The sequence below is a fragment of the Motacilla alba genome, chromosome 4 (assembly GCF_015832195.1).
Source record: "Motacilla alba alba isolate MOTALB_02 chromosome 4, Motacilla_alba_V1.0_pri, whole genome shotgun sequence".
Lineage (NCBI taxonomy): Eukaryota > Metazoa > Chordata > Aves > Passeriformes > Motacillidae > Motacilla > Motacilla alba.
The window spans coordinates 66,908,374-66,922,941 of NC_052019.1; the positions used below are offsets into that span (position 1 = coordinate 66,908,374).

A 14,568-nucleotide genomic window follows, 5' to 3' on the forward strand; every position below is an offset into this window, starting at 1 on the left:
CGGCGCGGCCGTGACGCCGCGCGCGCCCATTGGGCGGTTCAAGAGTCGCGGGCTACTTGAACGGCGCGGGCGGCTCCAGGCGCGCCCGTCCCCGGCCCCGCCGCTCCGGCCCCGCCGTCCCCTCCGCCGTGCTCCCCCCCGCTCCTGCTGCGGCCATGCTGGCGGAGCAGGAGAACCAGGAGAACGTGCCCCCGCCGGCGGCCGGCAAAGCCGCGGCGGCGCCGCCGCCCGCCGCCGGCACCCGCGTGGCGCTGGGGCTGCTGCGGGGAGCGCAGCAGCGCGCCGGGGTCCCGCTGCAGGTGAGGGGGAGCGGCGGGAGCGGGGGGATGTGGAAGCGGCGGCGCCGGTTCGGCGCGGCGGGAGCTGTCAGGGCCGGGCGCTGACGGCCGCTCTCCCCACAGGCGGCGCGGGGCGGCTGCGAGGGCCATGGAGCGGCGGCGGGGCTGCAGCAGCATCAACACCAGCCCTTCTCCATCCATGTGGACGAGCCCGATGGGGAGCGGGAGCCGCGGCGGCAGCGGGGCGTCCCGGCGGGGCAGAAGGAGGAGGCGGCGCTGGGGCTGCGTGCGGCCGTGTGTGCCCTGGGGGAGCGGCGGCCCCTGGCTCCCCTGGGCAACGCCATGGAGCTGAGCTTCGGTACGTGAGAGCCCGGCCCTGGTGCGCCCTGCAGGCCGCGTCCCACCTGCTCCCCCTCAGGGCCCTGCCCCCGGGGAGCGCGGGGGAGCTCAGCCGGGGAAGGGTTCCCAGAGCTAGCTGAAGGGCTGTGGTTTGGGACGCGGACCGGTTTGGTTCCTTTGAGGCTGCTACGAGGATGCAACAACTCTTCCGTGCAGCTGAGCCTCTGTGTTCTTATCCCCTGCTATTCTAGGCCGCTTTATAACTTTCAGCACCTCATGGGAGAAGCCAGATTACAGAAAAGATCAACCCATAAATCCTTACCCTTTGCTACCATTACAGAGTTAGAAGGGGACTTTACCCAGGCAGATCCCAAGATGTAGAAGGTTTTTCTGCCAGTTAGTGGTGCAAGTGTTTTGAGCTCTTGCCAGTATGTGAAAAATGGGAACTGCCAGATCCATCTTCTGTAGCACATGTCTGAATATCTGGGGGCTGATTTTTCTGTGATCCACTTCGGCAGGCTACTAAAAGTTCCAGCACCCTTGCCCTGTTTTAAACCACAATCTAAGCTTACAGGATCCACATCTATGTTACAAGGTAACAGAGGGTGCACTGAGCACTACATAATTGCAAAAGGGTTTTCCATCTCTTCATTCTTAGCAGGAAGAGGAGAAAGGGGAAGGGGAAACTTCCCTTTTGCCCTAACATTTCATTTCTGTAGAGCCTCCCCAACTCCCAGTCCAGCTGAGTGAGCCTGCACAAGGTTCCCTGGGCTGTGAGGAAATTATGTGATTGTGCCCATTTTAACATGGCTGTTATCCTCTGCTCAGATTCTCCAAGTATTATGGATATTTCATTAACCTCAGAAACAGAAGAGAAAGCACCAAACGTTAATAACGTGCCAGACTATATCACTGAAATCCATACGTACCTGAGGGAAATGGAGGTGAGCTGCTGTCCCTTTTCTTATTTGCATACAGCCCACAGGGGAAGAGTTTTGGGTGGAGAAATGTATCTGAACATGAGTTACCAAGACAGTGACTAAATTAGAGCTTACTGGAAAGGGAGAAATAAGAGCACGGGACTGGTTTATTGTGATAAAGTTTATTGTGCCATGCACAAGCTGGAAAGCAAGATTACAGAAATAGAACTTACTGATCCTAAACTCACCAGTGTTTACTTCTGATTTGTTAAACTGTGATAAACAGAGTTTCAACAGTTGCTTCCCTGCCAGCACGTGTTCCAGCCTCAACTCTATCTGTCATCTAAACCTACAGGTGAAGTGCAAGCCCAAAATAGGTTACATGAAGAAGCAGCCTGATATCACAAACAACATGCGGGCTATTCTTGTGGACTGGCTGGTGGAAGTTGGAGAAGAATACAAATTACAGAATGAAACCCTGCACTTAGCTGTAAATTACATTGATAGGTTTCTTTCATCCATGTCTGTTTTGAGAGGAAAACTTCAGCTTGTGGGTACTGCAGCTATGCTGCTTGCATCGTAAGTGAAATTGCTTCATTTCAAGTTCCCCCTGCTGGTTTCATACAGATGAAAATCTTGTGGCTGTTCTGTTGCCTAGAGCAGGACTGATTTGAGAGGGCTTCACACTAGGATAAAAATCAGGAGTTACCCACCTAAAAGCTTGGCAGTTATATTTGAAGTTTGCCCCTAAAATGAAGATCCGTTATTGCCAGCTGCAGCAGCCGGCACCTAAAACAGTATTTGAGGGAATATGCTCAAGGCATGTGAAAAGCAAGTTGTGCTTGCCCCAGTTGCTAATTCAGTGGGTTATTCTGGAGTTTCAGTGACTCCCAAGTACTAAATTCCTTTGTCATGAATTATCATGCTGTTGTAGCTCTCTAATTTCAAATCCTGGTGATTTAAGAGCTACTGAATCAATTGCAGCAAACTTGTTTGGTACCAGTGCCCAGCTCCTTCCCAAGTTAGAATTTAAATGAGCATTTCATTAAATGTTGGTGGTTTTCTAATACTCAATTATTTACTCATAAACATTTCTCCTGGCAGAAAGTTTGAAGAGATCTACCCTCCTGAAGTAGCTGAGTTTGTCTACATCACAGACGACACCTACACCAAGAAGCAGGTCCTAAGGATGGAGCACTTAATTCTGAAGGTTTTGTCATTTGACTTGGCGGCTCCAACAATCAACCAGTTCCTCACCCAGTACTTCTTACACCAGCAGACAGATGCTAAAGTGGAGAGCCTGTCAATGGTAAGTTAGAATTACTGGCTCAGCTCATGTAATTAGAGAGTTTTATTGCAGGTACTTATTGCATGTATATATGTATATTATGAGTTGTGCTCCTCCAGAAGTGGTGCCCCGTTGCTGGGGACTAACACTCCTATTGCCACTTTCTGCTTGGGATACTCCGTTCTTATCAGAGGCTGGCACTTGGCCTGGCTCAAGCATGCACCCTTACTCACAGCAGGCAGAGATTAATGAACTTGAAATTGGGGCTTGTTGCCCTGCTAGATAGATGTTTCCCTCTCTCTTATCTACAGCTGCCACACCTACCCCCACACACACTTTGGCAAAAAAGGACTTTTGGTTTGGTTTTCTCCTCAAGCAGCAGCAGCAAGCTCTAAATCCAGAGGCTAATTTCTAGAGCAGAGCACAGATAACATTTTGGCTGAAGTTGTAGTAAATCCTAGCTCTATGGTAGGTACCAGAGGTCCTAAACACAAGCCTTTGTCTCACTGTGGAAAGGTCAGACCTGACTACACTCTTCCCTCTAGTTGTTATGTTTGTAAATATAAAATATGCTGGGAAAGCATGTGTTGGGAATGCTGTTTGACAGTAGCTAGCAGGAGATGCTTGAAGAGAAAGTAAGTGGAAACTGATACGAGGTGTCCTTCCAACTGATGGCAGGATTGGAAGCTCAAGTTAGGGTTCTAAAACATCTGTTAACTTTTGGAAGCAGATGATTCCCTTTTTCATTTCCCTTGCAGTACCTGGGAGAGCTGAGTCTAATTGATGCTGATCCTTACCTGAAATACTTGCCATCAGTTATTGCTGCTGCAGCGTTTCATCTGGCAGATTACACACTCACTGGACAAGCCTGGGTACGTAGCACTCCAGTGTGAGCCTTCACAGGCCTCTATGTGTGTTCAGTGTGTTTGTACAAAGTTCTGAGTGTTGGGCCTGGGCCGCAGGAATTGCAGCCTCTCTGTGCTCCTGGGCTGTTAATTGGGGATTGCTCCCTGTGGCATTTGAAAAATGGGATGGGGGGTGAGGTAAATATGGTTCAACAGAAAGATTAAAAACTCCACCACTGGTGATCCGCGTAAGTGAACAGCAACATTCAAATGTCCCTCACCCTTTCTTTTTTCCCCTCAGCCTGAATCCCTGTGCAAAGTAACTGGCTACACCCTTGAAGACATCAAGCCTTGCCTCATAGACCTACACAACACCTACCTCAAAGCAGCCCAGCACACACAACAGTCCATAAGGGAAAAGTACAAGAGTAACAAGTGAGTATCTGTGGAGGTGTTAACCTCTGAGGTGTCCAAGCATGTAACTGCCCGGCAGGGTGTGGGTGTGGGATGTATCTTTTGAGTCTTCAGGCAGACTCAACTAACCAAGTTCACCTCTTGAGTGAGAGGGTGACAAGACTCTTTGGAGTTTTTACATGGTGGTTTGTCAGGCAATACTCGGTGTTCTGTTGCTGCCTGAACTGTCAGGTAGAAACTGGAGGAATTTCCTTGACATTCCTACGGTTGGTGATACCTAATGCTCCTAAAAATCTGTGTGGGGCATGGCAGCCAACAAGCCCCAGAATATTTCCTGCCTGGTAGGAAATGTGCTTTGCTGCAGTTATGCTGCTCTTTGTGGCAAAGAGCACTTGAGCAAGATGACATCCTGCCTCTTTTGTTCCCTCTCTAGGTACCATGGAGTATCGCTCATTGACCCACCAGACACACTAAACTTATTGTAATAATCAAGAGACTGATCTTTTTAAGAGATGTATATTACCAGGAAATGATGTACAGTTTTAAACGTGGTTCAGGATTCTAGATATGATCACTCATAATATGAATACAGGCTTTGATGACTTCAATTATGAAGTTTAGTTTCATGTGGTTTTAATGTAAATCTTTTGTACATGCAATCTTGTTAAGAGTTTTAGCTGTGTTTTTATCAAAATGTTCTCTTCAGGCACAGAATTAACCATGCAGGCCACGTGAAGTCTGAGACTGCTTATCTAATTATAGACTAAATGTTAATATTAGCAGTGCATTATTATAGTAGGGCTTTTTCTCCTTCTGGGTAAGAAAGACTTGGTCTCCACAGAGTATCAGTAGGATTTTTATTCTGTCTGTTTTAAACTGAGACTTAGCATAGATCCAAAACATTGCCTTAATGGCTACAAAACTGGAAGAAACTCTATGGCCATGAGGAGAACTCCTTGCTGGAACTGACTCGTGAGGCTCTTTAGGACGTGCCCCAGTTGCTGTATAATGTAGTGCCAGATCTTCATCAGGGGAGAAAGGCTGAATGCTCTGCTGCAGGGACTGCACAGTTAAAACCCCTGCACCAGTTCATACTTCGTGCTTCCACTACACAGAATATGGTCTCGCTGGCAGTATTTTCTGGTCCAAGTGAAAAACTGATACTAACCTAAACCCATGGAGTTCGCACTGATGTGTTGGCTGTCCCAAAAGTCCATTGATGCCCACTGAGAAAATCAGTCCTCAGTCTGCTTGCCTTGTACCTCTTTAGGGGTGGTGGTGGAGTTCAACTGCAGTGGGTGAACTGCTGCTCTGTGGCCTCAAGAGCAGGGAATGTCTTCTGACATGGACGGGCTGCATGCAGAGCAGCAGGAATTCCGTACACCCCTACACTTGGGAGGAGCTCTTCTCTGGGATGCAGCAAAAATGTGCCATGTTTTTCCTTAGTTCTGGAACTGTTACATAAGCAAACTGGCATTCAGTCAGCATTAGATCAAGCGGATGTTTACCTGTGTAAATGGAGGGATGCTGCCCTGTACTGCTGCTGTTGGCATGTAAAGCAGCAAGTGCACAGAAGTGGGCTGAATTGAGCCATTTCCAGGTTGGCTAATAAACAGTTTTTGTGTCTGATGTTAGTGGTCTTGCCAATAGCTCAAAATCACTTAGGGGTAGTGCTGTCATCTTAAACTGGCATTCATTTCTAAAGCCTTTTGGCAAGGGCTGCCCGTGAAACCTGTGCCTCTTGAAGTCGAGTTGGCACTGTCTCTGGTTATCTGGGCACCCAGCAGTATAAACTCCTCACAGATGTCCAACAGCTGTTAGGGTGTGGGCTATTTGAAATAATTTTTTTTAAATCGTCACCTCTGTCAGGCTGAGCAGCAGCAGTTAGTAAGAACTCTTTGTCTCACCTCAGCAACTATGAAGTTACTACTCTGCCCCCACCCTTGTGCTCCTGCCTGAGCCTTCCCTGAACCACCTCAACTGAAAAACCAATGGAGTCAAGTGGTGATTGAAATTCTGGTCAAAATAAGCAGCAGGAGTGAGTGGCCTTTTTGGCCAGTCTGATCTTAGGATGCACTTGGACTTCTATGCATGTTCTAATGGTTATGAAGAGCCGCATTTCATTGGCCAACAGCCTTTATTTAGGTGAATTTCAGTGGGCTGCACTGAAATGCTAAAATGAATTCGGGACAGCCTGTGCAGTGTATCATGTCTGGTGCTTGGGGTTGGAAACACTTTAACCTTGCAGGAGAGGGAGTTTGCATAGGGAGGAATGTGTTTTTCACTGTTTGTGACCTTGGAAGGGCAACTGGCAACGCTGACTGGTAGCAATTACTTGAAGGTTACAGGCCACAGTGCTCTTCCTGGGAAACTGGGTTCTGCCTTCCCCTTCCCTTCTGTGGTGTATTCCAAGACCACTGAGAAACATCAGCATTGGAGGGGTAATTTAAAGGAAGCTTATGAAGTGCTTTCTCCAGAAAAGGAGCAAGTAGCAGTACTTTAGGCAAAAAGACTTCAGTGGGTTTTAGTATTAATTTAGTGCTTAATCAGAGCTGTGCTCAAGATTCAATGGAATTTGTTCCCTTATTGTTCCCATAGCATGGAGAAAAATTCTTCCATGCTCCCTGAGTTTTATTTTCACCATTATCAACACGACTTCCTCTGCAGCCTAACAAAAAATCTTCATTCAGGAGCTGGCATCTCTGCCCAGCATGACATTGTTCCTCCTTCCTCAGGGCAGCTCTTGCTTCTGCGGTTAAGTGCTATCTTTTTCCACATTCTCATTTTCCAAAGTTAATATGGGACAATTCCAGCTTTTGCTTCTAAGCCTTGAACAAAATATCCCAGGTTGTACTGTACTACTGTTGAGCCTATCCAGGTGAACTTCTAATCCTTTCCAACTCAAGGCTCTAAGGAATATAGGGATGTTATATGTGAAGAAGGGAGAAACAGCAGTGCAAAAAATACTGTTCTTTTTTTCTGAAGAAGTTTACAGTCTTGTGGTACTACAGAACTAAGAAGGAACTGCATCTTCACCCATTTTTGTACTCAGGACATTGACTTTGGGTTGGAAGAACTGACACTAAGAAAATGCACTGGTTTAGCTCCTGGAGAAATGAGGTTTTGTGTGTTGGTCCCTTCCTGAAAGAGCATAACTTGATTCAAGCTTTGCCTGGCTGTGAGCAATGTTATATACATGTGGTTTGGGTTTTTCTTTTAACATTAAGTTCTTAACTCAATTTGGGAAATGTAAAGTCTGCAACAGTAATTTCTCTCCTGTTCACAGCTCTTGTAACACTGAGGTCACCTGTAAAATAGCCCTGCTTCACTCTGTAAATATGTGTGTGTTTCCAGGGTCACTTGTTTGCAAACAAAGTGCCCAGATCAGGTATTTTGCAATTCTCCTTGTCTCTTTGTTTTTGCCTGATCCTAAATTCAGAGCATAACTCTTCGCCTATAGTTCAAGCAGCATTCCTGTCTGTTGCATGTAATATTTAATTAAACTTTTAAAGAAACTCCACTGCTGAAGTTCTGTGCTAGTTTCTTAAGTCCATGCATTTCTGGTGATTTTCATACAAAGTGGTCTGACTACAAGGTAAGATGTGGACTAAGGGGGGCAACAAGGTTTTAATCACAGCACACTGGTTTTCCCCCGTGAAGAAAGCTGAACTAGGTGAGTTTTTGCTGCAGCTGGATGCCAAACCTAGGATTCCAGTTACAGGCACCATTTTTTAATTTAAATCTGTGTACAATCATTTAACATATATGTAAAAGCAAAACTAGATACGGGGAGGGGAGGAAATAAAATTATCTACAAAAATAAGCTCAGTAATAATACACCAAAATCCATATTATACAGCATTCCTGCAGGAGGGATGATGGCTTTAACGAGAGGTTCTCTTCTTTCTTCTCCTTTTGTTAAATGCTTTCTTACTTGGATTTTCTTGTTTGGAGCTGGTCTGTGTTCTGTCAGCAAACAAGAGTAGTATCAGAGAAACATACTGAATAGTTTTTCAAAATAACACAGGCTGATTATCCATAACTGGGCAACTACCCACTTTTGAAAGTGCACTAACAACAAGGGTTTCCATGGATACAGCAGCAAATCTCCTTTCTTGGAGGTAAAACACAACATCAGCTCTAGCGTGGCACACAGAATGTCTGCAGCAGCTCTAAGGAGCCGCTGACTGAGATCCACTTGTGTGCTCTCACTCCCTCGGGAAGGACTAAAATGAGTCAAACAGCCAAAACCATCTCAGACAGCTGCACGCCAGCCTGGCTTTGGCCTCCCAGGACAGAAGACCAGAGATTTAGCCTAGATTTAAACTTCCTTGCTCTCGGCTATATCTGTATTCCCTTTGATCCACTGAAACCTTTCTTGGCCTTGCCAAAATCCTGTCCTTCCTGGTAGTAGTCCTCACAAACTCTTTTCCCCTCCTAATTCCACTTGCTGCTTACCTTGTTTTCCTTGGTAGTTCCTGTGGTTCCAGAATGACAACTTCTTCCTCCTCACTGTCAGACAGTACAATGGGTTCATCTAAAAAACACAAAAACCCCACCAACCCCAACTGCTGGTCAGTTTTGTACAAACAACCCCTGTAACTAATAACCACAGCATTTTTAAAGAAACATCCAGAGGGGCTACTGTTTCATTTGGAGCCCTCCCTATACCACAGCAATCAAGTTTTGAAAAGAACTGACTGCGTCAAGTGGAATTAGCAAATGTGTAAAGCAACTACAATGGTTCTTTCTTCCTACAGACCTTTCACATTTTATTATGAACTTCTAATCAAGTGATATAAAAAGATCTGATATTAAGAAAAACAAATACTTACCACTCTTATTTTCCCTCAGTGTACTTGTATCCTCAGTCTCCACTTTCTCACATTCAAAAGCTGCTGCCTCACTTTCACCTTCCTCTTCTTCTGCTGCTTCTTCCTTCTCAGATTCTTCAAGGTCTCCCCAGGAGCTCTCTGTTCCTTCCCCAATCTGGGCTGTCCCAGGAGTGTGCAATACTGGACTGGCAAAACTGCAGGAGTTAAGAAAAACCTTGGTGTTTGCTGGCAAATTTCTTTGTATTCTGAGAGCAAGCCAGGTGGTTTAGAAGCTGGGGAGAACAGCCCTAAAGGGGAGCTCAGAGTGCCACTTCTCCAGTCACCATAATAATCACAGTTCTGACCTCAGCTTTGCACTTTAGGCAAGGAATTAAAGGCAGACTGAACCAAGACCAGGATGATAATGATGAGGATATTTCCTCTCAAGGTTATATGACTACGTAAGCTATGAGGAATCTTAGATTCCTCATGTGTTTAGCCTGGTTTTCCCCTGAGTAATACCCTGGAAAAGATACACTTCTGAGGGAGGGTCAGCTTTAGCAATGATTTCTCCAGCCTGCTCTTCCACGTCGTTGGTGTCCACAGCAGCACTGTCCATTTTGAAGGCAGTGATCCTTTGGTTGGGGATGGATTCCGCAAAGCCAAACTTCCCGCCTTCTTTCCTGGTCATTCAGCGACAGACATTATTTCAGGATAACCAAAAACTGCTTCTCTTTTCAAGTTCAAATATATAAATGCTTGCTATTTAAAGCGTATACAAGTGAAGACAATTTGCTGCTGAAACCACAATCTGACATTAGTTTTTTACCACGCTTCCTAAAAACCCCCATTTCCGTCCCTTCCCAAAACCCTCACCTGGCTTTTTGGTCATTTTCCAAGGCTTTCTGAATCAGCTCTGTTATTTCTGCAACCTTAACAGCTGTTATTTTACTGCACCTCAGAATCTGTCACAGACACAAAAAACAGCTTAAAACCAGGAAATCAAGAAGTTTTTAACTGGAACTACAGAGCATCATAAGCATCACAGACATTTAAACCACGGGAATTACAAACACAATATGGCACATTAGCATGAGGGAATCGATTCACTGAGACATGCAGAAAGTTAACAGCCTCCAGAGTGCAAATGGAAATAATTTGCAGGTTTTTTTTTCAGCCAAATCACAGGGAAAATAAAAGGATGCCTATCTGACCAAAAACAATGCATTTTCTACATCCCTTCTGCAGCACGGTACACAGTACTATGCTCTTCCACTAAGACAAAAAATACACAATCTTTTCCAATAAAATCAGACAACAATCAGTTGTCTGATTTCTCACAAATGTCATGGATATTTCCACATCAAGACTGCAGCACAGGAAGCAGTCTGTACACCACAGAAGGACTGGTCAGAGCAAAGGTTTACCTGATCCGGCAGCAGCATGACCACTCCACTGGACTGGATGGTACAAATTTCATGGTGTTTATTCATGGCAATTACAAGGAGCCCATCCATCACCCGCTCCTCACGTTCAGTTGGATCCACCAACAAATAGGTCCTACAATCAAGGTTTGAAATATGAGGCAACAGTAGAAATTCAAGGCATCTTACTACCCCTAAACACAATTAAACAAAGGAGCTGGTTTGCGTGTTAATAACTATGGGTATACAAGGCTTATACGCCTTATATGGGTGTACATAAGACCTCAAAATCTTACCCTTGATGGAAGAAGGCAAAACTGACACAAATGGGCATGTGGTGGATACTCAAGGGGACAGGATCACGTTCCTCAGGAGTGTACTTTGAAAGGAATTGGCCCAGAACACAGTTATTTATGAAACTCGTTTGATTTTAAATGACAAAGAAATTTCAGGAAATTAAAAAAAAAACCCAAAAACAACTTACCACTGTTACTTCCTCTCCTTGCACGGACACATCTGGCCTGCGAAAATGACAAAGAGCTACAATCCCTGCTATGCTGGCAGCATCAGTGATGTTGCCATCGTGGTTTAACAGGTGCATGTCCAGCCGAATTTGCCAAACCTGAGACAAATACAAAAAATACAGAACTGCTTGATTCTACAGAAGTTAATTCTTTTTTTCAAAACTAGTTCGGTTTTTTGAACCAGAAAAAGAACCAGTACATTTTCCCTCAGGTCTTTGATTAGGAAGATGAGAGATCTTGGTGTATTTCAAGATCTGTGCCACATTTAATTATGACAAAATATGTAGCACTTCAGCACAATTTAAACACCATTCTGTAGGGTCCCAGCTACTTCACAAAGCCTATGCAGACATGCAAGGTCAAATCAGATGAGTGGATCTTTACACTAACCTAAAATCAGTACTTCTACTCTCCAACACAAGACAGAGACCAACTTAAAATTGGACTACGTGTACCTTTTCGTTTGAACCCACCAGAAATGAAGTTTTCCTACCTTTTCACCAGCAACAACACAGAGAGATTCAGTGTCAATGCATTTGGAATCTCTGAGGCATCGCTCCAGTAGTCTGTTCAGTAACACCAGTAACTCAGATTGTCTGTTGGAACAAAATTAACCCAAACTCAACGCAATTACAGTGGCTTTTATGCCATCCTTATTTAGTCCTTTTAAGACATTCATTACCTGCCAGGCTCCAGTCCTGGTGCAGCCATGGGTGAGAGCTCCAGATTAAAGAAGAGCACACCTTCCGTGGGCCGACTGGGCTTAGGGGGAACGAGTTCACACGAGACCTGTGCAAGAACCCTGCCAAGGCAAATAAAGCACCAAGTCACAGAGCATTCCAGGGAAAATCTAGAAACAAAACACATACTTGGGGAAAAAATCACGTGGTTAGGGTTTTAGTTTGTAATTCTCACTCCTGACAGTTTCTTGTTCAACGCCTGTCATACATATTTAAACTTCGGTCAACAACTGAAAGAACCAAATGTTAAGAACTAGAACATACTCCTGTTTCTTAAGACTAAAAATTTACTCGAACACATGAGAAAGTGTAATGAAATATTCATGTAAGTGCATATATTTCACTTTTACGCAGGCAAAAAAGGGTCGTTTGGCTTGGGGAAGAATGCAAAATGCGAGATCACCGAATAAAGGCATGAAAACTCGGGAACAATTTTGCATTTTATAAATTATTTGTAACTACAATCATCACGGAAACCCCATCCCTTTCCCGCTTCCTTCCTTTCCATCTTCTCCTCTTTGCCCCTACCCTTGAGATACTACCACTTGAAGGCCTGAAAGGTTTAAATGTGTTTACAGAGATCTCTGGGAACCTCAGGCTCTATCCGAGCCGGGGCCCGCAGCCGAGCCCCCGCGCCCACCTGGTCCTGCCCAGCTCCACGATGCAGCAGCCGCGGTCGGCGCCGAAGGAGACGCGGATGTTCCGGTAGTCGTAGCATTGCCTCCCGTCCAGGCGCTGCGGGAACACACGGACACGCACATGGAGAGGGTCAGCGCGCCATGCCCGGCACGCGACGGCACCGCGCGGGGGCGGCTCCCGGGGACAGCCGCGCGGCGGGGAAGGGGATCGGGGAAGGGACGGGGAAAGGGGGCAGGAGGGGGATGCTGGCGCCGCACCTTCTTCTCCTGGATGGCGCGCAGGAGGAAGCGCCGCTCGCAGTTGGAGAGCGGCGTCGCCTTCATGGCGGGCGACGGGCGGGGGGGGGGGGAGCGCGCGCGTCATCGCCGCGCGCCGCGCGTGCCCAGCCCGCACGCGCCCCCTCAGGGAGGACACGGCCCCGAGAATCCCGTAGAAAGGAGCGAACGCGCTCTGCTTGGAAAAACTTCCACTGTTCTCCGAGCTAAACCTGCCCCGACTCAGCTTCATGCTGTTTCCTCGAGTCCTGTCCCTGGTCACCAGAGTGCAGAGATCGGCATCTGCCCCTCCGCTCCCCGTCCCGAGGATGCTGAGGTCTCCCCTCAGGCTCCGCCAGCTGGACAGACCAAGTGCCCTCGGCCGCCCCTCACACGGCTTCCCGGCTTCCCCTCCAGGCCCTTCACCATCCTCGTGCTCTCCAACAGCTCCACGTCTGTTCCGTATTGCGGTGCCCAAAAGTGCACGCAGCAGCCGAGGAAGAGCTGCACCAGTGCAGGGTGCGCCCCTCAGCCGTCAGGCGGCACATGAGGGACAGAGGCAGCGTGAGCCTATGCCGGAGTGCCGGTCGCCGGGAAAGCCGTCTGGAATTAAAAAAAAAAAAACGCACAAAACATGCATGCCGGGCATTTCGAGTGGTTAACACTATTGTGCCCGGCCCGCAAGGTGTGGATGCCCCGCAGCCCTCAGGAAACAGCCGGGCCGGTGTCGGGAACACGGCGGTCAGTGCTGCAGGCAAAAATGCAGCCAAGACATCCAGGCTGCCGGAGGAACATCCCTCCCTGCTGTTCTGAAATGTGGCCCGTAAGTAAAAAGGCCTTTGCAAGTGGTTTTTATGCTTAGTTGGAGCAAAAACGAGAAAAACTGTTATCTTCCCACCAACATTAAACCCCAGACAATGGAGTTTTCCACACAAAAGCGTTGAAATATCTCAGTTACACTGTCTTTTCAAACCTTGTTAACACACTACAGTTCTAGTACAAAGTAAAATGTAAGTCGTGTTTCTGAAACTCACAAGTTTGTGCTGGTGAGGACAAGTGCTGCCTGATTTTTCCCATGCTGGTTTTATATTTTCAGTTTAGAATAAATTATTATCATCACAAATATTAGGTGTAAGACAATATCGATGAGATTATAGATCTCCAAGGACAAAAATAAGCAAATAGCCCTCGGAGTTTTACTGGCAATCTTTTCGTGGAAATTCTGTCTGATTTTACTTTTTTGTTGTGTGAATTTGGTGACAATATTCATTAGTGAAGGCTTGGGGTTAAATTCTCTAACTCTTCAAGTTTACTAACAGCAAATTTGGAAGGGTTTTTATTGTTTGTGGGAGTCGTAGCCTTACTCTTCATCAATTACAAAAATATGTTAATTTCAGCATGTGTTGAGATTTCTGCTTGAAGTCGGGTGGGAAAAACTCCTGTTCCCACTCTCTCAGTGAACTGTTTGTTAGGTGCCTCGATCCGTCAGGCTGGTGGCAAAGCACCCTTTTCAAAACAGAGAAGGTGGTGGCGATGGTGAGCTTCAGGGCGAGCTGGATGTAATTCCAGGGGAAAGAAGTCATGTGTTGGGGCTGGAAATCAGCTGTGTTCCCTTTGATCCATGCCTGTCTTCTTCACACAGAGGCTACGTTGCAACTTTGGTGCTTGCACATGTGCTAGGAAGGGTGAAGAATTTAATGGACAAATTAAGGAGGCGTAAAACCACAGCACTGGAAATCTGTAGGAGGAGGGTACACAGGAAAATAAGGTCAGTATAAATGGTTAATGAAATAGAAGCTGAGCAATTTCTGTGTTTCTGAACAGTGAAGGGCAGGGTTACAGTGGTAATGAAATAATGGAAATGCTCTGGCTGTTCAGAAGGCGTGAGTGTCGCACCCTGCAGAGTGAATAAATGAGCGAATAAATCACAGGTACTTAGGCTAAAGCAGGAATTTTTAGAAAGAAGATCCTGATGATCTACTGTGCCCACATGGAAGGTTTCTTCCTTTGAGCTGAATGCTCTGTGGGCTGAAATGCTTGAATTGGATTATCTTACTGAACCGAGCCTGGAGGGAAAATCGTATTTGAG

The 14,568-nt window shown here is 46.4% G+C and overlaps 2 protein-coding genes across 3 annotated transcripts; one reads left to right on the forward strand and one right to left on the reverse strand.

Annotated features, from left to right (window-relative positions):
* Nucleotides 1–13: 13 nt before the first annotated feature.
* On the forward strand, nucleotides 14–5,710 carry CCNA2 (cyclin A2). Its single transcript, XM_038135542.1, has 8 exons — nucleotides 14–299; nucleotides 402–636; nucleotides 1,446–1,561; nucleotides 1,893–2,116; nucleotides 2,642–2,846; nucleotides 3,584–3,697; nucleotides 3,972–4,105; nucleotides 4,518–5,710. Exons 1-8 carry the CDS (start codon nucleotides 156–158, stop codon nucleotides 4,567–4,569), a joined length of 1,224 nt encoding a protein of 407 aa, XP_037991470.1. The 5' UTR covers nucleotides 14–155; the 3' UTR covers nucleotides 4,570–5,710.
* A 2,083-nt stretch (nucleotides 5,711–7,793) lies between these two features.
* EXOSC9 (exosome component 9) lies at nucleotides 7,794–12,640 on the reverse strand. Of its 2 annotated transcripts, none has more exons than XM_038135541.1 (12): nucleotides 12,483–12,640; nucleotides 12,227–12,321; nucleotides 11,529–11,648; nucleotides 11,340–11,442; nucleotides 10,807–10,944; nucleotides 10,619–10,701; nucleotides 10,326–10,458; nucleotides 9,775–9,863; nucleotides 9,435–9,581; nucleotides 8,920–9,104; nucleotides 8,543–8,621; nucleotides 7,794–8,050 (listed from the first exon to the last, which is right to left on the reverse strand). In XM_038135541.1, the coding sequence occupies exons 1-12, from the start codon at nucleotides 12,546–12,548 to the stop codon at nucleotides 7,969–7,971; spliced, it is 1,320 nt and encodes a 439-aa protein (XP_037991469.1). In that variant the 5' UTR covers nucleotides 12,549–12,640; the 3' UTR covers nucleotides 7,794–7,968. The 2 variants fall into 2 exon arrangements, with proteins under 2 accessions (XP_037991469.1, XP_037991468.1); XM_038135540.1 differs by having other exon boundaries at nucleotides 8,920–9,113.
* Nucleotides 12,641–14,568: the final 1,928 nt, after the last annotated feature.

What these genes read in the sequence shown, in the direction of transcription:
- CCNA2 (XM_038135542.1), top strand. Translation starts at nt 156, where the DNA reads ATGCTGGCGGAGCAGGAGAACCAGGAGAACGTGCCCCCGCCGGCGGCC. An exon ending in CGTACCTGAGGGAAATGGAG is followed by an intron (nt 1,562 to 1,892) that starts GTGAGCTGCTGT and finishes CTAAACCTACAG; the next exon opens with GTGAAGTGCAAGCCCAAAAT. An exon ending in GCAGCTATGCTGCTTGCATC is followed by an intron (nt 2,117 to 2,641) that starts GTAAGTGAAATT and finishes TTCTCCTGGCAG; the next exon opens with AAAGTTTGAAGAGATCTACC.
- EXOSC9 (XM_038135540.1), bottom strand. Translation starts at nt 12,548, where the DNA reads ATGAAGGCGACGCCGCTCTCCAACTGCGAGCGGCGCTTCCTCCTGCGC. An exon ending in TTTGCCTTCTTCCATCAAGG is followed by an intron (nt 10,459 to 10,618) that starts GTAAGATTTTGA and finishes CCTTGATTGTAG; the next exon opens with GACCTATTTGTTGGTGGATC. An exon ending in GCTGACCCTCCCTCAGAAGT is followed by an intron (nt 9,114 to 9,434) that starts GTATCTTTTCCA and finishes TAACTCCTGCAG; the next exon opens with TTTTGCCAGTCCAGTATTGC.